Here is a 26,221-nt window from a genome sequence, read left to right on the forward strand (position 1 = left end):
CACCTTAAGAAAAGTTTTTATTTTAAAAATTGTTAAGTATCCAAATGAATACACAGATAATGCATTTCAAAATTACTCTTCTGGTTTAGAATGTTTACTGGCTCAATTCTACTCTGTCCAGAAAATTCACCTGTCAAGTCAGGCCTCATGGGAAGGGACTGTTACTGTACTGAAAGGAAGCCAGCTGTAGCCGAGCTCTGAAGCGCTCGACTTCCAACTCCCGGAAGAAAGCATCATCGTCATTCTGCGTTATCATGCACTGTAGCTGTTGAATCTCCTTCTCCATCTTAGATCTCAGTTCTCTCTTCACCTTATGCAATGTCTGAAAGAGAACTCATGTCATCCTGCTATTCACAACATTTATCTTAGGCCCTCATCTATTTTTATTTCCTCTCTACTTTTCAGCTTATTAAGCTCCTGCAGTCATTTATATAATTTAAAAGTAGCTCTTACAGAGACCAGAATAGATAGTTAAACCTGGATAAATGTCTTATAGATGGATTTTCTTACTAGTTGTTTCTCCATCCCCTTAAAAGTTATAATACAGCTGTTTTCAAGTTCCTAAAAATGCAAACAATTTCTATCGTCTTATTACCTGGGCCTGGGCTTTCTCTCTGGCTTTGAGTTCCTGACGTTCCTGTGATATGGCTTCTGCCAGCAATGAAAACTGTTTATAGGGAAGAAGAAAATACATTTAATGCTTACAGTGAAAATATAAAAATGTTCATATTTACTGTTCTTAGGCTTAAAATCTTTATCTTACTGGACACAGAGCAATATGGATGTATTCCGTGGCTAAGTACTCACTTGAAAATGGGATCACGCTAGCCTGTATGAGGTGCAAAGCCCCAAGTTAACATGGGGAGGTTTAGTATCAGTGAACTAAGCAGACTCTGAACACAGGTGGTCAGGACCAAGCACACTGTAAACAATAGAGAGTAATAGCCCACCTGGTCCTTATAGTAGTTCTCCATTGAGTCCAGTTCATTCTGGTGCTGTCGTTTTTCTTCATCTCGCTTTTCTTTGGCATAGTTTCTTAGGTCCCGTAATCTTTGCTTCTGAATTTGTAAGCCTTCTTCAAACAGTTGCTTAAATATCTGTCAGTTATATAATCACAAAGATGAATATATGCTGAACTACTACTACAGAATATAATTTTGTTAACTAGAGGTATACACTGATATTTCACAAAGATTTTTAAAAGTGAGTTTATCCAAATAGTCATATATGATATAATTACGCATTTTAGAATATATATCTCAGGCAGTGCATGGTGGCATATGCCTAATCCCAGTACTTGGGAGGCTCATGTGGGAGGACTGCAGGTGCAAACCCAGCCTGAGCAACTTGGTGAAACCTTGTCTCAAAACACCTGAGATGTACCTCTGCAACCTATTAAGATCAATCTTTAGTACTCCCCACCCGCAAAAAATCTTCAGCAGGTGTTAGTGTATTCACAGTTGTGCTGCTGTCACTATTTTCAGAACATATTCCTCACCCCACAAAGCAACTCCAGTAGCAGTCATTCTCTGTTCTCCGCCCCCCCTTCATTCCTAGTACCACTCATCTATTTTCTGCTTCTGTGGAGTTGCCTGTTCTGCACACTTCTTTCACATAACGCATTTTCAAGGTGGACCTACATTTTATTACCAAATAATATTTTACTGTATGAACATACATTTTTGTTCATCAGCTGAGTTATGGGGATTGTGTCCCCTTTTTAGTAGTTACAAATAATGTTGGTATGAACATTTGTATACAGATTTTTGTGTATGATACATACACAGTATCTAAAGAGTAAAATCACCGGCTTTTTGATAACCTTTTAGGAATTGCCAGATCATTTTCCAAAGCACTCATGCCACTTTACAACTCTACCAGCCCCACAGGAAGATTCCAAATTCTCCCCATACTCAAACTTACCTTTATTTTAGACATCTTGGTGCGTGCGAATAATATTCTTTCTGTAACAACTAGTGGTGTTTAGCGTCTTCTCATGTATTGCAAAGATTCTTTACTACCTCCAGAAAAGAATTCTTAAGTAATGATGTGTATGAGGCAAGTATCCCGAGCAGAAACAAATGCATAAACAAGAGCATAACCAAAGATGTGGTGGTGAGCATGTGGGTAGCCACAGTACTGCAAAGTGCTCAGAGACCTTGGCTATGTCCACTTGTCCTTTCTTTACTAATTTTTTTTGGTACCAGAGATCAAACTCGCAACCCTGTGCTTGCAAGGCAGGCACTTATGCCACTGAGCTAACTCCCTGACCCTCTTCCATAATTCTTGACAGAAGATGGTTCTCATAGCCATGCTTACGCTTAGGCAACACTTTGCCTTTCAAGAGCCTTAGTAGTGTCTTCCTCTAGAAATACTGTATTTTAGAGTACTTAGTAAAATTAACTATATGATTATTTTACCACAAAAGTTTATTCATAGTTTAGGATCCCTGCAGAATAGCTCATAGTATAGCTACCCTAATGTTATTCCTGATCTTAGGTGTAATCCTATCTCATATAATCATGCCTTAATTTGCTGTTTTTATTGTGCACTCCCAAATCCTGAAACAGTTGTCCTGAAGAAAGAACTGTGAGTGAGGGGTCAGAGGGAATTAAGGTTTCACATGAAGGCAAGGTCTGTGGAGACTAAAATGGTGAGGACACACAGTAGGATAATGAAGTATAACGAGTACAGACAGACTCTCATGGCCAGCATTTTAGGATCTATGTTTGGATTCTGGATGCAAACTGAGATCAGTCAGAGTGGTTCCTGAAAGGTAATGGACAAAATTCATTGTAACTGGGCTAGGTAGAAAGGCCGTACTTACCATTTCTTCCCGAGTCCTCATTCTCATCATTTTTGCACGCAACTGAACTCTATAATCATCATAATATTTTCGGGCCCGAACGATTTGCTGACGATTTTCTTTTATCTTTGATTGGGTCAACCTTTGTCTATGAATGCGGTCCTTGAAGTCTTGCTAGGCAAAGGAAGGGGAAACGGGACATAAGGAGAAGAGGAAAACATAGCCCCATGTTTATCCTTATCTCCCTCCTACTCCCTATTAAAGTATCTTCAAGTAGCGAGCCAGCCACACACAATCAGGGGCCTCCTGCCTGACTGAGTGTAAGAACATCAGCCTCTAGAATCCTTTCAGTTTCAGCTCCATCACCTCTGTCTAAAGAGCAGCATGACAAACTCCTGACACTATAAAAGCGGTCCACACCCTGAGCACTCCTGCTCTGAGGGCCTCTGTTCCCCACTCTAGCAGGGGTCATGAGCTCCACCCAGTACCAGGAGTTCAAGGTCAGCCTGAATTACACAGTGAGACCCTGTCTTAAAAAAAGAACTTATCTCTACTTGCTTACTAATGAAAGGTTTAAGTTTTTTACTTTGGCACATTCTCCAACCTCTGTCCTCTCCCTTCACTATTATTTATAAGGAAAAATGTTGTGCTAAGTACAATGTCCAACCTAAATAATAATGGTAAACTATCTCAGTTCTACACTTGGAACCTGGGAAGACAGGAGGTGGCAAAAAATACTAAGCTACAACCACCCCACACCTAAAAAAGAGGTTGTGAAGATACAGATGGAACTGGATCCCAATATCAATTGCAGCCTTTCCTTATCATGGTAAGACCCAAGGCAAGTTACTCAACATTCTGAAGCCTTCCATTTTTCATTTTATAGAGACCATGTTCTGTAATTTCTCACTACAGAAATTAAATGAAACTGGATATAAAGTACTATCACTTCCATCCCATCAATTTTCAGTAAAGCCCCAGATGCTTCCTTTGGTGAGGGTCGGAAGTCTGTTACCCAGCTGTGTAAGATCAAGGAAATGAATGTAACTTGTAAGTTCAAAATTACAGTTTTCAACTTGCTCCGAACTTACCAGTCTCTTGTTATGTTCATATTCTTTCTTGACAAGGGCAGTAAGGAGGTCATGCCTTCTCAGCGCTTCATCTATCTTCAAGAGCAACACAAGGCAAGTAGGTGAATGTTATTCAAGGAAGCCTCCTCTTTCTGGTTTATAATCTTACACTTCAAACTAACAGTAACTTACTTCATCCCGGAGTTTCTTCTTGGATCGATTTTCTCTAAATGCATCTTTTTTGAGCTGTTCAATGTGTGCAATTTGCTGTTTCCACATTTTGCTTAGTGTTGGACCAGAGACATAGAGAAATGGAAACTGCTCCAGCATCAGGGGCAGGAGACTGTGTTCATTTACTTTCACTGCAAGGAAAAACAAGACACTTTTGATGTGACATACATGCCGACAAACACTCTGCCCCACCTTCCTGATATACCAAAGCTTATCCAAGTTATGCAGCGCTGATGCTGAAAAAGCATTCTAAGTGCTTATTAGAGCACTTAGAACGTTTCTTCTTCTTTGATGGGGGCATGCCAAGCACCAGTACGAATGAAGATAATTCAACAGCTTGGATCACATTTGGTCCTGAGAATTGCACCGTAACTGCTCAGCCACCACAGGGCTTGTGACAGATGCTTCATGTAGATTAATGAAGGCTTCTCAGTCCTTCCAGTAGGCATGTGCTTAGCTCTAATGGGATGTAGTTGGGAAGCCAGAGGTCTGTGGGGATAGCTGGAAGCCTAGCATTTCATATGACCTTTCTTCTGTGTAACAAGACCTTAATACTCACTGGCATCAACTCTCAATGTTACAAGCCAAACAGAACATCTACTTGCCTTGGAGCACTCTCTGCATTCTCCCAATTCCTTACGAGGAGGAGGGCAACCCGCGTGAACAAAGGCTCAAGCTGGAGCAGCAAACAGTAACCCTGGCATTCTGATGCCAACATTCAAGCCTCTCTAAGGTGTCTCCTTATTTAACAGTTTTAACTCTCTACGGAAAACCACCATATGACTTTTAAATAAGGAACTTTCTGCTACTAACTGGTAGATGTTAGATTTTAGTGCTGTGTCCTTGGAATGTAGCATATACTTTCAAAGGATGCCAGTTTTCCACAAAGTACAACTTTGTGGTTCTTACTTGGAGCTGCTTTATTTGGCTTCACAAGGCCACCACTTGGACTCTGAGTTGCAGCTTTTCTGGAGGAACTCTTCCAGGGCTGAATGTGTTTTGGAGTTCCTTTATGAACAGCTTCTCTGTGTAATTTTTCCTTAGAAGCACATATAAAACAATACAAATAAGAGAGATGTCTAACAATTCTTTTTCTCATCTTAAATATCACATACTGATAAAAATAGCTAATCCTTATGAAAATCACTGTACTTCAAATTTCTAAAATCTGGCTAACATTCATCTATTCATTTTTGGCCCCTAGCATTCCCTGGAATTTGAAAAACCTCTGGATCTTTGTCCAGTTTCAGTCACCACAGTCCCACACACTTAAGTACAACCACTGTTAATGTTCTGATGTGCTTGTTTCCTTGACAGCTTTTCTCACATAGAATCACAAAATTCTCAAGCAACTACATAGTATGCTTAGATATTACTAAACCAGTTTTGCTTATTAACATTTTAAAATAAGCCTTTCCCTGGGCTTTCACTTGGTTTCTGTAAGCCATTATTTTGAAAACAATGAAAACTTATACTTTGGTTTTGTTGTAACCAGGTATAGAACACTTGGGATTCTGTCTTCTCCTATTCCCTTTTGATTTTGCTTTTTTTTTTTGTTTTGTTTTTTTGATCTGGGCTTTGAACCCAGAGTCTTACACTAATCCTCAACCTTTTTTTTTCAAGATAGGGTCTCGTGACATAGTTCAGACTCCCACTGAACTTACTATGTAATCCAGGATGGCCTTGAACGCACTATGCAGCCCAAATTGGTCTTGGACTTGCTGCAATCCTCCTGCCTCAGCCTTCTAAGTGTGCCTGGCTTTCTCTACTCCTTTTGAACTTTGTCAGCACAGACATTTTTTTATTTTCTTATTAAAAACAAAAACAAAAACACTGGTTTACTGCTAGCCAGCAGAAACCCCGAAAAACCAACGGACGTTTTAGAAAAAAGCAGAAACACTAGTTTTCTTTGGTACCATGTTTGTCTGGTATTTTGGCATCTTGAATACTCTATGAATGAAAGAAAATTCTACATGAGAAAATGAATTTCTGACTTTTCCTAAACAGCTAGTGTTTAAAACCCTGTGGTCCTTTTTTTCTCCCACAAAGATCATCTTGGTATCTTCCACTGGATTGAGCTAATGGTATCTATTACAGTGGCGACTTTTACCCACTGTTTCCTCCTCCTCCTCATTTATCCCATGAGGTCGAATATTCTCTTGGACTTTATTTCTTCTTAGTTCCCTTTCAAATGCTTCAGTTAATGCCTAGAGAGAAAAGGTCATAAATGTTTTAGTTATTAAAAACATGTACAAGTGAACATGAAGGAAAAATCATCACCTAGGATCCTGTCACCTCTAAGGTATTAAAACTCACTCTTTTATTAAAAAAAAAGAATTCTTTTTAGCTCTGAATGAAATACACAAATTTAACTGTAAAATTGGGATGTAAAATGAAACTTTACATTATGTAGTTTTTGTTCTCACAGGTTTTGTAATTATTTTCATACTCCCAAGTGGAAATCACATGCCTAGTTACATACTGAATACAACTATTCTAAGACATCTATCTGAAGTAACTTCTGTTTTCACCATTACAAATACTACTACATTACAAAACCATTATAAAGCATCTGGCTTGGTGGTGCACACCTGTAATCCCAGAGCTTGGGAGGCTGAGGCAGGACTGCTGCAAGTTCGAGGCCAGCCTGGACTTCAAAATGAGTTCCAAGGCCAGCCTGAACTACATAGTAAAACCTTGTCTCAAAAAAGACTTTTTAAAAAATTTATAAAATCTGCAGCAAACAATGAAGTATTGTGAATTCACACAATATTTCAAAAGCCCTGTCCCATAGCAGAAACTTTTCTTTGGTAATCATACCAGTCTTCTTGCAGGAATGCAGACCTCTCTGTTGTAATGAACCCTTTCTTATCTCCTATTTCCAGTGGCCCTCACATTTATTCCATCTTAAAATCTCTGAAAGTCTCTCTAAAATACCAACCCACAGTAATCTCATTTTTTCTTAATCCACTGAAACAGTAAACAATCTGACCAGGTTATTCTCTTGAGAATTTCATGAGTATAATTTTATGCTCCCTGAGAGGAGGATAAACCATAAGACACAATTGTCATCCACTCAACTCAAGCATATTAAATGCATTTTACGCTTTTAATCAGCAGCATGCCAAATGGCATTTGGTTGAGAGGAAATGGAACTGGCTACTGCCCAGTGGTAGTCAAGAGATAGAGAAATACCTTTGCTTGGAACTGGCGGATGTCTCTTTCTTTTTGCTTGTGCTGTCTTTTTCTCTCTCTCTGGAACTGTTTGTGTTTGTTAACTGGAGATGGAGACAGCGAATGTGACCTGAAATGTGGCTTTCTGTGCACAGAATGTCCTACAAACAGAAAAAACATTTATCACTAGTTCCCAACAGCCAGGAACATCAAGTTGGAAATCAAACAATTGATTTCCAAAGAGAAATGATGAATGAATGTGCAAAGTATAATCTCCTATAACTCATTTGTATTTCAATCATACAAAAAAGAGATATGCACATAAGTGTGCACTTTCTTAAGTAAGTACTTAGCATGTATATTCAACTTTGGATTGAACTGAACTTGTAGAAGGCTTCCATGCATAAAGTCCTATGGAAAGTACTCTTGGAGTGGGGATAGTAAGCAAGAAAAAGTAAATTCTAGGTCCTAAGGAGATGTAAGTACATATACATGCCTTATAAATACAAGGCAACATACTTACAAGTAACTACATTTGCTGTGGTTATGTTCTGTCTATGCAGTCTAGATTCTTCCCTAATGGGTAAATATACCAATCAGGGTGGCCGGGGATATAGCTCAATGGCACAAGCACCTGCCTGGCAAGTGCAAGGTTGTGCGTTCAATTAAAAAAAAAAATCATATACACACACACAACAGTGAGGTACAGTGAATTAACTGGATCTTTATGTATCAACCTAAACAGATTTTCAAAATAGTGTTAACAGAAAAAAAACAAGTTGCAGAAAAGTATATGCAACATTTCTGTAACTTCAAGTCATAAAACATTATAGTACTATCTTTGGATAAGTAATGTATACTATAAGTTATTAGAATATAAAAACAATGATAAGAGGAAACAATACCAACTTTGGTATTTTTGCTTCCCTTTATGTACTTCCGAAATGTTTAAAATGACCATTAAAAGCACATGGGATTGCAGTTTCTGCAGACACCCCACTCCAGACCTCTTAAGTAGTACCTGGCCTTAGCTTCTTTGGCCCACGCTCCATGATGCTGTCACTGTGCTGAGAAAGTATCTCCTCCTCATCACCGCTGTTCTTTTTCTTTCCAGTGTCTTCTTTATGGTCTATCTTTCCTTTAATTTGATGACCCAGGGCACTTTTTAACATCTATTGAGAAAATTCTTTTCAACATCTTTCATTAATTACAGCAAATGTAAGTTGGGAGAAGAGAGCAGATCTTTAAAATGTTCCCTCTTATAGTCACTAGTTTTTTAGATGTTTATGATATTTAGCTTTTTAAAGGGTGAAAATTAGTGCTGGAAACTGAGTCCTCTTATATGATCTTCCATGAATCAGAAGGGTTTAATATATTCATTCAATGTTACTCCATTATATTTTGTGAGAATCAATGATCAGGGTCTTTTTGGTTTTGTTTCTTGGTACTGGGGATTGAACTTACAACTTCGCCCTTGCCAAGCAGGAGCTTATGCCACTGAGCTAAACTCCTGGCCCCTCAATGATCAGTTTTATACCAGATTCATCTTTAATGACAAAGAGAAACTATACAGATTTGACTAATTTTACATAATCATCCATATTAAATGATCTAGTTTTCATCACAACTGATAAATGGATATATCTGTGCTATAGTTCATTGTATCATAAAGGCTGAGAGATCATGATTCATGTCCTACCTGCTTGACTTCTGGAACATTTTCATAGTAACTAATATATAACTCATTTTTCACTACCTATGCTTATCTTCTACTTAGAGCTCTGAAATTGGCTGTTGATCACAGCAATCTCAATATATATTAAAAAACAAGACTTGCCCAGTCTAGTTCAGACAGCCGTTGAGATAGTTTCTCTGACACCACATGTAGTTCTTGTTCTGTTAAACTCTTTCTTGGTCTCTGGGAGAAAAGTGGTGAGTCCCATGATGAGGCTGCAGCTCTGTTTTCATTTCTACAAAAGTGATCATGTGGCATTTAAATAGCCAGATATATATTACAGTAATAACCGTAATACATACTTTAATAAGTATTTCATACTAGTTTCTACAGGTAAATTTCCATAGTCTACCCTTTACTTTTTAAATTCCTTTGTAAACAGACTATAAGTCTGCAGTAATGTTACCTTTTTCCTTTTGGAAGCTTCCTTGTCCTAGGGCTGAGAACTTGAGCTGGACATATTTTTTGGTCACTTTCTTTAGGCACCATCGAACTTAAAATAATTGTATCATCCGAGTCCTGTTAACAACAGAAAGTCCATTTAGAAGCCTACAAAAAAAGACACATAAGTCCTTTCTGAGGGTAGAGAAGAAAGGATCTGTGACAAAAAGCTAGGTCCTTCAATTTCCATGTGACAGCTTATTTGTCGAAATATATTGACATTCAAATGACTAGAACAGTGTCTATCAGATTCTGCTAAAAAAAAAAAGGCTCAGAATGCCATTTTAATAGAAAGGCAGGTGAGGGGCCCTCAAACATGAAATTTCAGGGATTATGTCCCATAGAAGTACTAAACAGACCTGACCCTGCTTAGCTTCTGAGATCAGACAAGAGTCAGCATGATCAGGGTAGTGTGGCCACAGACTTCCAGGGCTATCCCAAGTGGAAAGTATTCAAGTTACCTCTTGTACCAACAAAGCAAAAGCAATTATTCAAACCTAAAACACTTTGAACATGAAACCTCTCAAAATATGATTATAAATGCTTGACATTTTCAGGGTTTTGCTTTGTTTTGTTTGAGACAGGGTCTCACTGTGTACTGCAGGCTAGCCTTTAACTTGCTTATGTAGCCCAGGTTGGCCTCAAACTCACAGCAATCCTCCTGCCTCAGCCTCCTAAATGCTGGAATTACAAGTGTGTGCAGTTTACAGTTTATTTCATATATTAAATTACAGTTTATTTCATTTACTTTTCTTTTCTTTTCTTTTTTTTTTTTTTTTTTTTTTTTTTGAGACAGTGTAGTTTAGGCTGTTCATGTGTTCACTATATAGTCCAGGCTGGCCCTGAACTCATGATCCTCCTGCTTCTGCCTTCAAGTGCTGAGATTACAGGCATGCATCACCAGGCCTGGCAGTAATTTACTTCTTAACCTTACAGGGAATCTTTTTTTTCATTTTGGTGCTGAAGATTGTACCAAGGTCCCTAGCATGCTCAGCACATTCTTGCTCACTGAGCTATACGCCCAAACCCAAGAAGAAATCTTTTAGAAAATATTTCTTGTGTGTAAAAGAAAACAAAAAGAAAAATTTTTTTGTGGCAAAGAAATATTTACTGTTTAATGACATTTTCAATTTCACTTCGATTTCTTCTACTGAAAACTTCACAGTAAACAGCATTATAATTGCATTATTAATATCTTTTTAAATGAAGTATGTGTCCAGCTTGATTACTTCAAGACTGATATTCTCATTCACTTCCACTTAGGTGAATAAACAGAATTATTACCAACAACTCAGAAACCCTCCTGTCCCTCCCATGCTTCCTGAAAAGGCAGTAATTATCCTATAGCCATTTTTCCTTTTTATTGATTTAGCCTCCTATCTGAATACATGCACAGATTGTTTAAAATGGTCATCTAATATTAATGATGCCTGCTTCATTTCTTGCTTTTTCTGCATTGTTTGAACTTTTCCTGTTTCATGTGTATTCCAGACTGACCTCGAAATTCTAGCAACCCCACTGCTGTAACTTATCCCCTCTCCCCTTCTTCTCCCCCTCACTTTTCACCCTCCTTCCCTTCCTCCCTTTCTCCCCCCACCCAACCGTGTTTTCTTTCTTTTTGCAGTATTATGGATTGAATGCAGGGCCTTCACAATTATCTACACTGCCAGTTGAGTGAGGCCTTTGCTGCCCACTAGGTTTGTGATCCTCTTGCCTCAGCCTCCCAGAGTGCTGGGATTATAGGTGTGTGTTACCATACCTGGTAAATTCTCTTATTTTTTTCTGGCAAATTCTTTAATGATGAAAATCATTATTTATCAATTTACCCTGGCATACAACTGCCTATTCTTTCTAGAAAGATACCGATAGGATAACTATATAGAATGGAATTTTTTTCCCCCAAAGAAAAAGTCAAAATTGTTCAAGATATTAACAGTGATTCATGCTGGATAATGGAGTATCAATATATGGTATTTTCTTTTTTATGCATTCTGGTATTTTTAAATTACTTAACTAGAGACACACAAAATGATTCTGATGTCAGAATGCCTGAATTCAAATCCTTTCTCTTCAATTACTGTATAATCTTGGGTAAGCTACTAATTTCTCTCATCAGCTTTCCCATGGAAAATATAGTACCTATTCCAGAAATGTTTTGAGAAATAAATTATTCAATGCAGTTGTCTTGTGCTCTGAGTGAATGATTTAGAGATGACAATGTGCAATACATGTACCACTATTGCCCCGACTGACGTGTTTTGAAATTTTGTTTTTTCTTCTCTTTGAATTAAAATGGCTTTTGAAAAAAAGAATGTATTCAATACCCATGAAGTACCTAAATCTGTGCCTGACAAAAAAGGAACATTCCATATGTGCTGTGTCACATTTCCTTTTTATTATTAATTTTTTTTACTTTTCAGTTTTTATTTTTTAATCAGTGCATGTCTGCAGTGCATAATGACTGCATTCTTTGTGGGGAGCTGGTACATAACACATCTTAAGTTTTTTTTTATCCTCTTCCTATCCTTTCTGCCCTCTCCATATGCCGGTCTCCCTAGTCCCGACATTCATCTTGTCCCTCTCTTCCCAGATAAACAGAGTAAGAATATGCAGGTATAAACAACATGCAGTGGTAAGTTTGAAGTACAATGTTATTCCATTTCCTGATAGTGAAGTATGCTTGACTATTTTAACCCTAGCAGAGATCTCTTTAATAATACAGGCTTCTGTGGATGTAACTCAGTGTGGTATAGCACATGCTAAGTATGTGAGCTTCTACCCAATTGCAAGCAAGCTAGTCCACTTACCACGGGAAATGCTGTGTGCTCTTCAGCTGAGTTCACCGCAGGGGAGAAGTGACTGGAACGCAGGTACTCTCTTCCTATGGGGCAGGGTGCTCGAGGCTCCGAAGGGTGGTAGGGTGGATGTAAAGGAATAGCTGCGCGGATAGGTTCCCCGAGCCTTCTAGCACTTGGAACCACACTCACAGGCGGGATTTCCACTGGTAAGACAAATTACAGTGAACCTTATGAAAGGGTAAGAAATAAATCATTTTGCATGTAATATACCTAGACAAACATATTCACACACTAACTACAGCCTACAAAAGATAATTAAAGTGAGCCAAAAAAGTAGAAATCTAATTAAATCAGGATGAATGTAATTTTTTTCTTTTTAAGACAGGTTCTCACTATGTAGCTCAGGCTGGGCTCCAATTAACAATGCAGTGATTCTCCTGCCTCAGTCTCCCAAGCACAGCATAATGCCTGGCAGGATATAACCTTAATATTATTATAAAACTATTCTTTGAATGTTTAAAAATAATGAAAACTTGGAAGTAGGCTCACAGCTTGAAGACTGTCTATGTAAATTATAGTTCATTCACATGTTAGAAAACTAGTCAGTAACAATGATTGTCTGTGACAATCCTATATGGGAGTCACGGAGAAGAACCAAGCAATGTGACCTGAGCATAGTGGCACACACCTGCAATCCCAGCTACTTATGAGGTTAAGTTAGGAGGATCCCAAGTTCAAGGCCAGCCTGGGAAATTTAACAAGACTTTTCCTTAAAATAAAAGGGTTGGGGATGAACCTTGCATGATGTAACCCCAGCACTCTGGGGGGCTAAGGCAAAAGAATCGCAAGTTTGAGTCTAGCCAATCAACTTAGCGAAAGAGACTCTGTCTCAAAAAGTAACATGAAATAAATAAAATTTTAAAAACTTTTTTAAAAAAGGAATAGTATTTTGTCAGTTAATGGGCAGCAACTGATGTAAAAATGTATCATGCATTGTCTTTAAAAGAAAAAATAAAGTCTCTGAGAGAAGACTTCAGACAATAAAATAGTGGATGCAAAAATATGTGATCAAAAACCATCTGAAACGAAAATCCGAGCTCATAATTAAAGGCAGAACCTTTACAAATAAAATCATACAAAAATAAAAAAGAATGACAAAGTACAGGGCAACAGAAGTAAAAATACAATACCAAAGCATAAACTATTGTTCCCAGTCCAGCAGCACTCTAAAGAACCAATAACCCCTACAACTCACTGTCTTCAACCAAGGATGCTGCATTCTTGGACAGGAAAAGAGATGAGGGGGACGCCAGCATGTCCTCACATGGTTTACAACTTGCTGAAGCTAAAGTTTTTTTAGACTGTGGATCAACAGGACTTTGGGCACCTATGAAAGAAGGTATTAAAGGTAAATTCTTAAACTGTCAAAATAGTTCACTACTGTACTAAAAGCCAAGAGGAATAACAATGTTGAAAGGAGAATGTTAATTCAACTGCTTTAATGTCAATTATTTTTGATGATTAGTATCATGTGGCCACCTTTGTGTATAAAGAGACAGTTAAGCTGGATATAGTGGCATACAGTTGTAATCCCAGCATTCAGGAAGCTCAGGCAAGAGATTGCTGCAAGTTTGAGGCCAGCCTGGGCTACACACCAAGTTTAAGACCAGTTTGAACTATATAGCATCACCCTGTCTCAAACAAACAAATACCACCCCCAAAAACCTGAAGAGATACCTGAGTTAGGTGGTACAGACAGTACCATAATCAAGGAGTTATAATCCAGAAACTGAAGCCTAAACTAGATGCCTGTGAATGTATATGTCAATTATCTGCTATCTCACTCTAAATATAAAAGGAAATTTCTAGAAGCCCTTTTACCACATCAAACCCAAACACCATCTCAAGGTATCTGTCAGACTTTTCTCCTTTGCCCTAACTGCAGTAGAGACAATTCCTCTCACCCTTTGTATCTGAAACAAGTATAGGCTGAGTACCTCCTAGCCAAAATGCTTGCAACCAGAAGTGTTTTTGGAATGTGGAATATTTGCATACACATGCGCTATCACAGGGATGGAAGCCATGATGGAAGCCAACTCGTTTATAGTTCATGTACACTTACACGAGCCTGAAAGTAATTTTCCACAGGACTTTTAGTGTGCCTGCATTTTGACTGTGACCTGTCATATTTGGTCAGTATGTGACTTTCCATTTGTGATGTCAAAAAGTTTTGGATTTTGGAGTATTTCAGATTTTTAGAGTAGAAATGCTCAACTCAGTTTATTTTTCTTCTACTTTTTGAAAAATTTATCTTTATCTTGGTATCACAGAACTCATTTCTGCAATCACTGTCCCTCCCATCCTAACAACCTATTCAACTACCTTCAAAAAGCTTTTTGTTCATCTATAACCAAGGTGATAAGCTTGCTAGGCAGGCACTAACGTCTGCCTCTATCCCTTTTTATTGTGAGGCAGAGTCTCACTAAATTGATCAGGTTGGTCTCAAACCTGAGATCCTCCTGCCTCAGCCTCCCAAGTAGCTGGGATTGTAGATAACATGCTACTATATCTGGCCATCAAATATTCTTATACTAACTACACCTGACTGATCATTCTGTTACATTGCCTATGCCAATGGGAAGCACATACATTGACCTAGTGTCTGACCTTCAGACTTAGACTCTTAGAACATAATTCCTTGGAATGTGTCATTTACTCCTTGGAATCAGATTATCAATGCTGACAGGCACTTCAGATATGGCTAAGTTCAAGTCTCACACTGGGGCTCTGAAAAGGTTAAGACCCTATTCAAAGTCACAGGTTCAGTAGCAGAGCCTGGAAAGAGACAAAAGGCCATTTCTCATTCCCAGTTTAGGGTACTTAAGACCACACTAACATTCTTGTCCTTTTAGTCCAAAATAATTATTTTGGTGTGGATTTTTGCTGTTTGGAAAGGTAATTTTAATTACCGTATTTATCAGCAGCCCTCACAAGTAGACTGTAAACTCCACAAAGTCAGGGATTTCTCTGTTTTGTTTCCCGCCCTTATCACCACTACACAGCAGACAGAAGGCCCTGAATACTGAGCAACATCCATACTTTGCCAGGAACTCTTAAGTTTCCGTAACAAACTATAAGTTATCTTCTAATGTGTAGATGGAGAAAGCCACACAGCATAAACACAGCATCACAGCCTGAAGCACATGGGAGAAGCTGAAAACTAAGAGTGGGTTTTCCAGGAACAGGAAGGAAAGGTACCCACTGTGATACCAGAGAAGAACACGGCAGCCCAAGCGGGCAGGACAGCGAGGGTCACAGCTGGAGAAGGGGGAATGGGGGAAAGATGCTCAGACCTATCGTGTGGAAGGAGCAGATTGCTTGAAATGCGGCTGGCTACTGCCACTGAAATGATGAAGAAAGTGAGCCAACTAGTTTGGGAAAATACAATTAAGGAGTACTCTGGCTGAGCACGGTAGTGCACGCCAGTAACGCTAGCACTCTGGGAGGCTGAGATGAGGATCACAAGTTCAAGCCGAGCCTGGTTACATTAGCAAGACCCTGTCTCAAACTAACTCTATGAATTATAGTTGTATGCTAAATTATAACTGATTTTTTGATAACTGTTATTTAAAGTTTAAGTACTTACTGTTACTTCTTAGAGAAAAGGTGTGTGCTGTGTCTCCAAGTCGAATCAGTTCACCAGTGGATTCTGTTTCATCTTCATCCCAAGAGGGGCCCAAAGCCTCAGATGAGAAAGAGCACCTGAAAGAGGTCTCTCACTTAGGGACCAGCCTGACCACAGAAGGTCCTTCCATCGAGGGCCCAGCAAGCTGCTCCAAACATCTGCTCTGCAAATCACACTGCTCATTGGTAGGTGCAGAAAATCTGAATGACTGGGTCTGGGGATGTAGCTCAGTGCTGGAGAGCTTGCCTAGCATGCTCGAGACCCTGAGTTCCATCCCTTGCACCACAAAAAATAAAAAAGAAAAAGAAGAGTCTCCCTTTTGTTTATCACTTCCTTTGCTTCTCTGACTCATTTTGACTGGTACTGGAAAGGCACAAACAATTGTGTGTATTGTGTGTATGAAGTGTCAACGGTCAAAAAAGACAGACTACATAGAGCACAGCAAACACTGATATATCAAGGGTATTGCAATCTCAGTAGGGTGTTAATTCTATATTAAATATCCTTGAATTGTTCACTTCTGTTCTTTATTTTTTTAAAACATTTTGTTACTTTTTTTTCTTTTTTATATTACATTTTTTAAAACTTCTTAAAGTGTAGTTTGATGAAATTCAGAAATATTGCCAACTACCTCTCAAAAGAAACTCTCTTCCATGATGATTTGGATTCCTTAGGACTTTCTGCCTCTTCCAAAGGTCCTCCTCCATGGGATTCTTTAAAATACTGTTCGGTCTCACCTATTTAGAAACAGATGAAGAACAACACCGAAACGCTTTAGTTAATGCAGTACCACTCTTTTGGTATACGAGTAGGCTGAAAAGGTGAGGCAATGAAGTCCCCACCCATCACAGTATATGAGGCTCTCCTAACAGTGAACTTAGAAGGTAATGAGTTACTCAAGTCCACAAAGAAACCACATGCATGCTGCTCACGATCAGTGTCTACCGTTGTACACAACATTTCATTTTTATAGGAGGTGTTCAGTTCATTAAGATGGCAGAAAAACATGATCGCACCAACTTTAAGATCCAGGACAGTCGTGTCTTAGGTGAAGAGTCAGGCCATATCAAGACTTAGATGAAGTTTTCCTAAGACCAGCAACTTTCTGTGCAGCCCAATAGTTAAGGAACACACACACTTGCCAGTGGCAGAATTCGCTAGGGCAGTGACTTTAGGAGATATGTGGGTGAAACCTCCAAAGATTCAAATTTACCTCTCTGGTAATTCCTATGCTCATTTCTACATATTCCCTGTCCAAATACACAGCCTCATTTTTTCCTATTTCTGTATTCACCATGAAATATTTTATTATATTTTTTGTGTTTCGGAAACAGGGTCTCACTAGCGTCCAGGCTGACCTCAGTGATCCTCCTGCCTTAGTCCCCCAAGTGCTGGGATTATAGGCATGCCCCACCATGCCTGTGTTTCCCACTGGCATTTTGAATAATCATGTCAGCTTTTGGGGTGCAGCCAAGTAAGTGTATCTTGGACCTGCACAAGTGAGAACCAGACCTTAGAAAATACGGTCCAGCTCGTGTGTTATCACAGAAAGAGGCCCATCTAAACAACTCTCGCCTTGCACAGATCAGGCCATCACCTACCCCGACTTCCTCCAGCCTTCGCTCCCACCAGACATGTGAAAGTGTCCCTCAGTCCAGTCCTCTCTCTACCCACTTCCCAGTTACAGGCAGGGCATTATTATTCAGCCCCTCCCTGCAGACTGCACCTATACAGTAAAATCCACTATTATCTTTACACCTCAATTTAATCTCCATCTCTATTTTGAGGTAATTTTCTACCTCTCACCTTGTTGCTAAAAAGACAAAGGGACAGGGGCAAAAAAGGCCCAAGGTACCCAAATGCCTCCTGGTGCCCTGGACTGGGTAGGTGCCACATGCCACTCCCCCTCTGTTTTCTGCTCTAATCCCTCTGTTTTGTTTTATTGGATGTGTTTATATCTGTCTCCCTAGCTTGAGGACAAGCTTTTCTGTGAACACTAACATGTCACACAGCTTTGAATCCTCCTAAAGTACCCAGACTGGCACTGCACTAAAAATTTTCTGAAATAAAAATATGAAATTTCCAGTGTGGTACATTTCTCAATGTTCCCTTTCAGTTTTTAAATCTTTTTAGCAGCAACTGAATAAAGGTAGGGAATTATCTAACTAAAGACTAAGATTAACTTCAAATGTTATAATTATGGTATAAATCTATCACTAAAGGGAAAAGTACGAAGGTGGAGCTTCCCCAAAATTTTTTCGTAACTTGTATTAGAATTTATGTTAATTACCGTTACTGCTGGAAACAATTTTTTTTTTTATAATTCTGCATCATAAAAACAAATAGAACTGGGTGTGGTGGCTCACTCCTGTAATCCCAATACTTGGGAGGCTGAAGCAGGAGGATCACTGAGAGTTCAAAATCAGCCTGGGCTACATAGCGAGTTGAAGGCCAGCCTAAACTACACAGTAAGACCCTGTCTCAAAATACTCCCCCAGTTATATATTATTCAATCATTATTCATTATTTACATAATCTGTTTAAATATAGGTTCTTTTTGGGCAAGGATAAAATAACAATGCAACAAATACTTTTAAGGACCTTTATTTGGCAATATTTCCCTGATAAATTCCTAAATAAAGGATTTATGTATCAAAGTTAATAAATAGTGCTTAAGCACTGCTGATTTATACAGTGATTTAGTGATTTATGATTCAGTTTAATTTAGTTTATTTATATAGTGATTTATGATTTAGTTTAAATAACCATAATCATTTTGGATAAAAATAAGATAATAGTGATCTAAAGAAAACAAATATTTCTCAGTACAAACTTTTACCGTTTGGGGAACTGGATTACTCGGAGGAAAATTAAAAATATTCACAAAATACCAGGACAAACAAAGGACAAAGATGTTCCTTCTGTGGATGCCTCAATATTACTCAAGTTTAAAATGTAAAATGGTATTTCTAACAGTTTTGGAATAATAAATTTCATGCAATAGTTGGATAATAAATGATTCAGGCAAAAATTTAGCTTTCTACAAAAAATTACTTTTAAAGTAACTTGTACGCAACATTCTAAATAACAAAGGACTTGATCACAGTCTAGGGTATAGTTTGCAACCATCTGAAACAGAAACCGGATATCGTCCTAGCCCATGGACTATTCAAGTTGCTGGGACAAAACAATTGGAAATTTGTAATGAAGTTTATGAGGTATATTGTATCAGTGATACAATACAAGAAACAAACAAATTTCCCCTTTTTGTGTGGTATTGGAGATAACAGCCCAGAGCCTTAAGCTAAACAAGCACTCCACCACTGAGCTATACCCCAGCCCCGCCATTACACTTACTTTTCTCATAAGATGCTTCACTAATGTGTTCTGTAAGATATTCCAGCAACCCATCAAATATTTCTAGGAGATTCTTGATAGATTCTTTATCTCCTTTCACTATATTTTCTCCTGAATATAGAACACACAATGTTAAAAAAATTTAATCTACACACCTGAAAGCCTCATGATCTTGAACTAGATGTAACATTTTCAATAATACAGGTAATACAAAGGCCAAATAATATTATAAATACCTGCTTAATTATATCTGAAAAACAACAAAGATAGCATATTTCATTTTTTTTTATTTTTGTCTTTTTCATTTTTATCGGTACCAGGGATCGAATTCACGACTGCCTGCTTGCAAGCAGGCGCTTATGCCGCTGAGCTAAATCCCCAGCCCCAGCATATTTCATTCTTTAAGAAGCAAAATAACTGGATTGACTGGACTTAAGAAAACATCCTCTAATGAGAATCATACCAAAATATAAAATGGTAGAGTTTGCTAAACTGGTAAAAAACGGCAGAAGGCAGCCAGGCAGGTGGCACACACCTACAATCCCAGCATTCAAGGGACTGAGGCAGGAAGGTGACTGTGAGTTAGAGGCCAGCCTGGGCTATACAGTAAGACCCTATCTCAAAAAACAAATGAACAAAAGCAGAAGAAAGCACTTTCAGATCCTAATACCTACTTCTAGAATGTTTGTTCAAAAGATGGTAACAGAAAATTGGAATTACAAAACAAAAACTTCCTGGGATAATTTCACCAGTAATTCTTGGTTCTTTTTCCTGTATTTGTTAACCTCTGTTCACCTGTGTGAATCAAAACCATCTGTCTGATCAAAACATCATCTGTGAAAATTGAGTCCTAGCATTGCAAAACAAAACTCTCATCAAAGGCCCCTACTTTAAAATTTCTATAGATAAAACGTCTTTTATTCTTCCTCCATTCTCAGTCTCTACAGCATTATCTACTAATACTTCCACTTAGTACTCAGAAGTTAACCTTTAAATCTAGGCATGGTGGCACACACCTGCATTACCAGCACTCAGGAGGCTTGCCCCACATTCAAACCCAGCCTGGACTACAAGGTGAGACTCTTTTGTTTCAAAAATAGCTAACTCAATTTTAAAAATAAAATAAGTGACAGTAAGAAGTTAATCTTTAAATAGTCCCTTATCCCAGTACCTACCCCACAATACATTGAAATGAGTAAAAATGGGCTTTTAAATAAGGGATTTTAGGGCTGAGGGTTTAGCTCAGTGATAAAGTGCCTGCCTGGCAAACACAAGGTCATGAGTTTGATCCCTGGTACCCTCCAAAAAGCAGGGTGGGGGTGGGGGTGGGAGTGGGGGTATGGTGTAGGAGACCACTACAAAGCGGCTCTGAGCAGGATTTAAATTCTACTAATTGGCTTTCTATGTTTATCTATGTCCTAGGCCTCAGCCCCTTGCCTGGTGGCGGGAGTTGATTCATAGTAAGTGAAACTCTATGAATCACTGGTCTTGGCTGAGGCTTGTTTGTGGCCTGTGAGACCAGAGATACCTCAAAGGGCATGATAAGGCCACAGCTGTGGACACTCGGCTCAAATATCAGTTAAGTGGATAGACTGCACTGCAGGAATTGCTCCTGCTGTCTCACTTCTACCATAGCTTCATCATAAGAAGGTTCTACTGAGTTGACTTGATTCATTATTTGGAGACTTCCTTGAAGTGACTTCCAAGGTCCTGCTCATTGCCTGCACTTTTCTCAGTTTCTCTGCCCTTTGTGTTAGACCTAATAAAAGTGGGCAGTCCAGAGAAGTCTTTGTCTTAGCCCTCAGCTAAAGGGTTTTGACTCTCCTGGAGCCCTAAAATCATATCACTTGTCTCATTTTATTTAAGCCTCGTCATACACTCATTTGGCAGATTGGGGATCTAGGTCAGGATCCTATGGGGGGGACTTCAACATCAGCTATGGATGGAATTCAACTCTTGCAGTGTGTTGGTTCTCCTTTGGGATGTCATGGATGGCATAAGTATGAGTTTAAACCAGTATGGAGGAGGCAGAGTAGGAATTCCATTTTTTGAATGAGTAGGAAATTTTGAGCCAGGCACAGTGGCACACACCTCTATTCCCAGCATTCTGGAGGCTGAGGCAAGAGGATCAAGGCCTACCTAGACTACACAGTGAGTCCACACCAGCCTGAATTACATAGCATAACCTTGTGTAAAACGAAACAGTAAAAAATGTTATTGAGGGAGAGACGGCCTCTGAAAGAGACTGGAGGGATCCCAGAAAATGGGTTGCCACTGGAATTGGGTATGTGAGAATATCTAGCCGTGATACAAACAAACCTAAACCAGAAATTCGATGTTTTACATTACTACAAGAAACAGCAGTTTAACGGGTTTATTTCCTGCTTAACATAATGAACCAGAAATCTTGTTTTCAAGCCATGTGTTTTCCTGGCTTTGTAAGTATATCCCAAGGGCAAACTCAACACCTTTGAGTCTCCAAGCTGGGAAACACAATTTGCCACCCCAGCAACTACAACTGCCAGCCAGAATGCAGTACTTCACATATAGGAGAAGCTGCTTTAAACCCAATACAACAGGTGAAAAGCTGCTTTGCAGTCTACTAGAGATAAGCAGTTTTGTAACTTTTCATTCAATAGTGTGATTTTTCAGGAGCAGATATGTATGCTTACAAAGTTTGCTACAATTATTTAAAAAACACGAATACCAGAAAGTGCCCTATTCAAGTGATTAAGCAATCTCAAATTGGTAAAACAAATAAAATACATGGAAACTCAGATTTTTCCTCAAAATAAACTATTTCCACTTTGAAGTGAAGTCAAAATACAACAAAGTATTCTTGCTAAATTGTGTTCTTATCAATACCAAATTAAGAGATGTAAATAGTCTATCCTAATTAACACTCATCTTCTTTTAACTACTGTCAAAAACAAATCAACAGGGGCCTAGGATTTAGCTCAGCAGCAAAAGATAAATAAAATGAAATAATTCTTTCATTAACTTGAAATAATTTAAAGGAACAATTCTTACCTTTTACTAGCTGGAAATACAAGGATTTATAGAAATACTTAGTTTTTCTATTCCATGAGCTCACACATTTGGTTAATTAAACACTGTCTAAAATTCTACCCGACAATATTTTACTAAAGTGCATAATTATCTAGCGCTTATACATATACTAACCTGTTATGTGAGATAAGCTGACCTGCAGGTAATCCAAGGCCAATGAATCAATCACTGCTTGTACATTGTGGGCATCATCTTCTTGACTCTTGGGAACAGCTATGAGATCTTGGGAGAAAAGCTGCATTAGTCTGCATCAACAAGGTTCCAAGTTTTCATCTATCTGTCTCTGACCAAGCTTTGAGTAATCTCATCTCCCATAAAAGTAAGCTCTGCACAAACACAATAGGCTACAGCACAGGTAAGTTAATAAAGCCTTCATTCTATACAGTAGAATCTTTACTGGTTGAATATCTGACTGAACTTTTTTTTTTTTGATACCAGGGAACTCATGACCTAGCACTTGCTTGGCAGGCACTTATGCTGCTGAGCTACACCAAGGCCCTTAAACTGACTTTTCAATACTGAGCATCTGTTGTTAACTATTTGTTACACCTACACTATGAACGTGCTGTACATAAGTACCCTGTAAAGATAGAGGTTCAAAATTCAAATAAATGCTAATAGTCTAAAAGGAAAAACAAGACATGAATTGAGACTTTAATCCATAACTGTATGCTGCTTTCCTTGAAAGAAAAAAATTTATAAGCAGGTGTTCAAAGTGGGTGTTTTGTTGTTGTTTTAAAGACAGGGTCTCATTATGTAGCTCAAGCCACCCTGGAACTTGCTATGTAGCCCTGGCTGGTCTCAAACTCACAATCACTTTCCATGAAGGCCAACACAAGATGGGCTCTTATATATCTGACTACAAGCATCTACTGGGGAAAAAAACCTATTGGAAATAATTAGTATTAAAAGTTTTAAAAGTCAGTATGCACCAGAATGTGACAGGACCAAGTCAAATTTGGTACTGAGTAAGATGAACCTTTGAAAGAGTTAAGATTAGATCACAGATACCAGGTAGCGCCCATCCCTTATTTTATGAACTAATAATGGAAATATTACAATACGCTAATAGTGGAAAAAGTATACAGGTCCTATATTACTATATTTAGTGTATAGTGTATAGGTTATAAAAAAAACCTATACAGAGACGGAAGCAGCAAAGGAATCTATGGATAAGGATGCTGAGATATTTAACCAAGAACACAGCAAAAGGATGAGATATCTCTGAAAGAAATTCACAAATCACAAATTCACAAGATAGTAAGACCTTGGTGTGGTGCTGCACAACATCATCCCAAATACTTGGAGGATGAGGCATGAGGATTGCTTCAAGTCCAGGCCAGCCCATGCTACATAGTGAGTTCATGACCAGCTTTGAACCAGATTATACAATGAGACCCTCTCTCACCACCTCTCCAAAGATATGACAAGTTTAACTGTTTTCTTAATAATAATTAATAATTATAGAAAAACATCAGTTCTTACCTGTAATAATAATATAACCCAACAAATTCCAAGTTCCACTCAACTGCAGAACCTTTAAATATGTATTTACAGGAATGAGGTACCTTTCCCAAGACATTGGACAAAATTAAATTAAATGACTGCTAGGCATGGTGGCACATGCCTGTAATCCCAGCACTCGGGATGAGGCGGGAAGATCCTTTCGAGTTTGAGGCCAGCCTGTGCTATAAAGTTAGTTAAAGGTCAACCTGAACTGCATAGTGCATATTGTCTCAAACAGACCATAAATAAATAAATAAACAACTAAACTGATTTGATCAAGGTTAGTATTATGTGTGGGTCCCATAAAGTATCGTAAGATAATGAATGCTGTATTTGAACAGAAATAAAATGCAGGTATTAAAAATAAAACGTTATAAATACTAAAGGAATTAACTGGCCTAGGATAGAAACAGTTACTTCAGTATCCTTACCTGGTACCTTTTCTCCCAAAATGGATTGATAAAGTGCAATAAAAACATTAGCATCACAATCTTCAAGTTCATGTATCCTCAGATGTATGTGACATTTACAAAGCAGGTTACTGGCAACAGTTACCCAATCTGTTGGGGGAAAAAAATCAGTCTTCAGAAGCACTAGAAAAGTCATGCACACATTTTAAAAACCAACAACCACATACAAGGATAGACACTAAACTTGATGCAAGATAAAGGAACTTGTTACAGAATTTTAAATACCCTTCTAGGCAACATTTTTTAAAAATGTATTTAATTTCTTGGGATGATCTTCAAAGTGCTATAGTTTCATTGTATAAAATCCAATTTTACTGTTACAAACTAAAGCCTTATTTATCAGTAATTTTTATTTTATAAGCCTTTAGCATTTTTAATTAAAATGTACTTGAAAGTAAATGGAAATATTTTATCATAAACTAGACAGTTTGTAAATATTCTTAGGTTATTAGAAACTAACAGAGTCGGCTTCAAATTCCCAATAGTATTACTCATGTTTTTACTCAATTATTTTGTATAAGCCAAGATCTCTCTAGCGACCAAATAGGTGACTTTAGGTGGTGAAGATCTGGAATAACACCAGAACTTACGCATTTATTAGTTATTTTATTTTTAAAAAATTACATTTGGGGGCTGGGGATTTAGCTCAGCGGCATAAGCGCCTGCCTTGAAAGCACGCAGTCGTGAGTTCGATCCCCGGTACCGATAAAAAAGAAAAAGACCAAAAAAAAAAAATTACACGACGTATACGAAAGGAAATAAACATAAAGACAACCTTAAGCTCAGAACTAGCGCATCAACAGTGCTGAAATTTCCTGTGTAATGCACCGCCTTCTGCCTTTCCCCATATATAGTGCTAGAATTACCAAGGTTGCTAGTTTGTTGACTAAAGATAAATGACAAAGTTTGTAACATTTATCTCCTAAAATGACTAGTTATAAAAAGGGAAAGCAGTTTAGCATTAGATCCATCTCCAGTATGTTAAGGGCATCCAAAAAAATAGTATGCTAGGGACATGTCTTGGAAACAAATGAGTCTGTGTTTCTTACACGCACACCATCCCCTCTCCTCAAGCCCATTGCTCAAAGCTGACCAATCCAAAACAAGTTTTTGGACGCCTACCAGGAAAAACGGATGAAAGCGTCCCAGACAACCAAATCAGTTCGCTTTTCACAAATCGTTTTAGACAAAGACTGTAACCCCAGTGGGCATTAAGGCCAAAAAGTACCACTATGTTACTCTGATAGGGACATCAACATTATTTTAAAAGCACTGTCTTTAAAGATCAATACAAATGTAGCTTCGGCTTCAGTTCCCAAAGTAAGAGCAGAGAGCACCAATGATGGTGGTTAAACAAAGCACGCAAATCCAGGTTCTGGGAAGAGCCTTCTGACTGATCTTCAACAGCCAGGGTGTGGGTGCCCTACAAGCCTCGCTGTAGGACCCCTCATACCCCCTGTCGCCGTCTTACAGCCTCAAAAGCGGGGGGGGGGGGGGACATTGAGGCTAAGCCTAAGATCCTACAGAACCTGCGACTTGCGATAGCGTGTCTGACAGTCAGGAGCCTCGGCAGTAGCAGACCCAAATGAAAGTGGGCCCGAGGCATCCGGAAGGTGGAGTATTACGAGTCCGACACACACCAGGATTCTGAGCCGAGACTCACCAGTCTCCGAGCTGGCCATATCTCGGAGGCAAGTTGCCGCCAGCCTCCGCAAACAGCGCGCGAGCTACGGAGTCCCGGAAAGGCCCTTCCGCAAACCCTGCGCGGGCGGGAGAAGGCACAAACCAGTAGGAGGAGTAAAGGGGGGGGGAAGGACGTTAAAACGGCTTCTCGCCGCTGATTGGTCATCAGAGAAGCACTTCCTTTCGCAGCACGTGC

At 38.7% G+C, this 26,221-nt stretch overlaps 1 protein-coding gene across 2 annotated transcripts; it reads right to left on the reverse strand.

Annotated features, from left to right (window-relative positions):
• On the reverse strand, nt 1-26,218 carry Cep95 (centrosomal protein 95). 2 transcript variants are annotated; one of them, XM_003465933.5, is made up of 20 exons: nt 26,006-26,218; nt 24,304-24,432; nt 22,481-22,588; nt 19,298-19,408; nt 16,572-16,677; nt 15,902-16,017; nt 13,511-13,642; nt 12,265-12,458; nt 9,423-9,535; nt 9,119-9,251; nt 8,303-8,453; nt 7,303-7,442; nt 6,222-6,314; nt 5,017-5,146; nt 4,069-4,238; nt 3,898-3,972; nt 2,828-2,980; nt 951-1,097; nt 596-667; nt 1-322 (listed from the first exon to the last, which is right to left on the reverse strand). In XM_003465933.5, the coding sequence occupies exons 1-20, from the start codon at nt 26,022-26,024 to the stop codon at nt 146-148; spliced, it is 2,469 nt and encodes an 822-aa protein (XP_003465981.1). In that variant the 5' UTR covers nt 26,025-26,218; the 3' UTR covers nt 1-145. The 2 variants fall into 2 exon arrangements, with proteins under 2 accessions (XP_003465981.1, XP_013003846.1); XM_013148392.3 differs by lacking the exon at nt 13,511-13,642.
• Between the last annotated feature and the right edge of the window lie 3 nt (nt 26,219-26,221).

Source organism: Cavia porcellus, unplaced genomic scaffold (assembly GCF_034190915.1).
Source record: "Cavia porcellus strain 051 isolate PalLab524CR breed Dunkin Hartley unplaced genomic scaffold, mCavPor4.1 scaffold_32, whole genome shotgun sequence".
In the NCBI taxonomy this organism is placed as follows: domain Eukaryota; kingdom Metazoa; phylum Chordata; class Mammalia; order Rodentia; family Caviidae; genus Cavia; species Cavia porcellus.

Bases quoted from the DNA above. Each gene is read 5' to 3' on its own strand.
- Cep95 (XM_003465933.5), bottom strand. The intron at 16,678-19,297 runs GTAAGTGTAATG...GTTTCTAAATAG, and splicing joins TGAAGCATCTTATGAGAAAA to GTGAGACCGAACAGTATTTT. The intron at 12,459-13,510 runs GTGAGTTGTAGG...TTGTCTTACCAG, and splicing joins AGCATCCTTGGTTGAAGACA to TGGAAATCCCGCCTGTGAGT.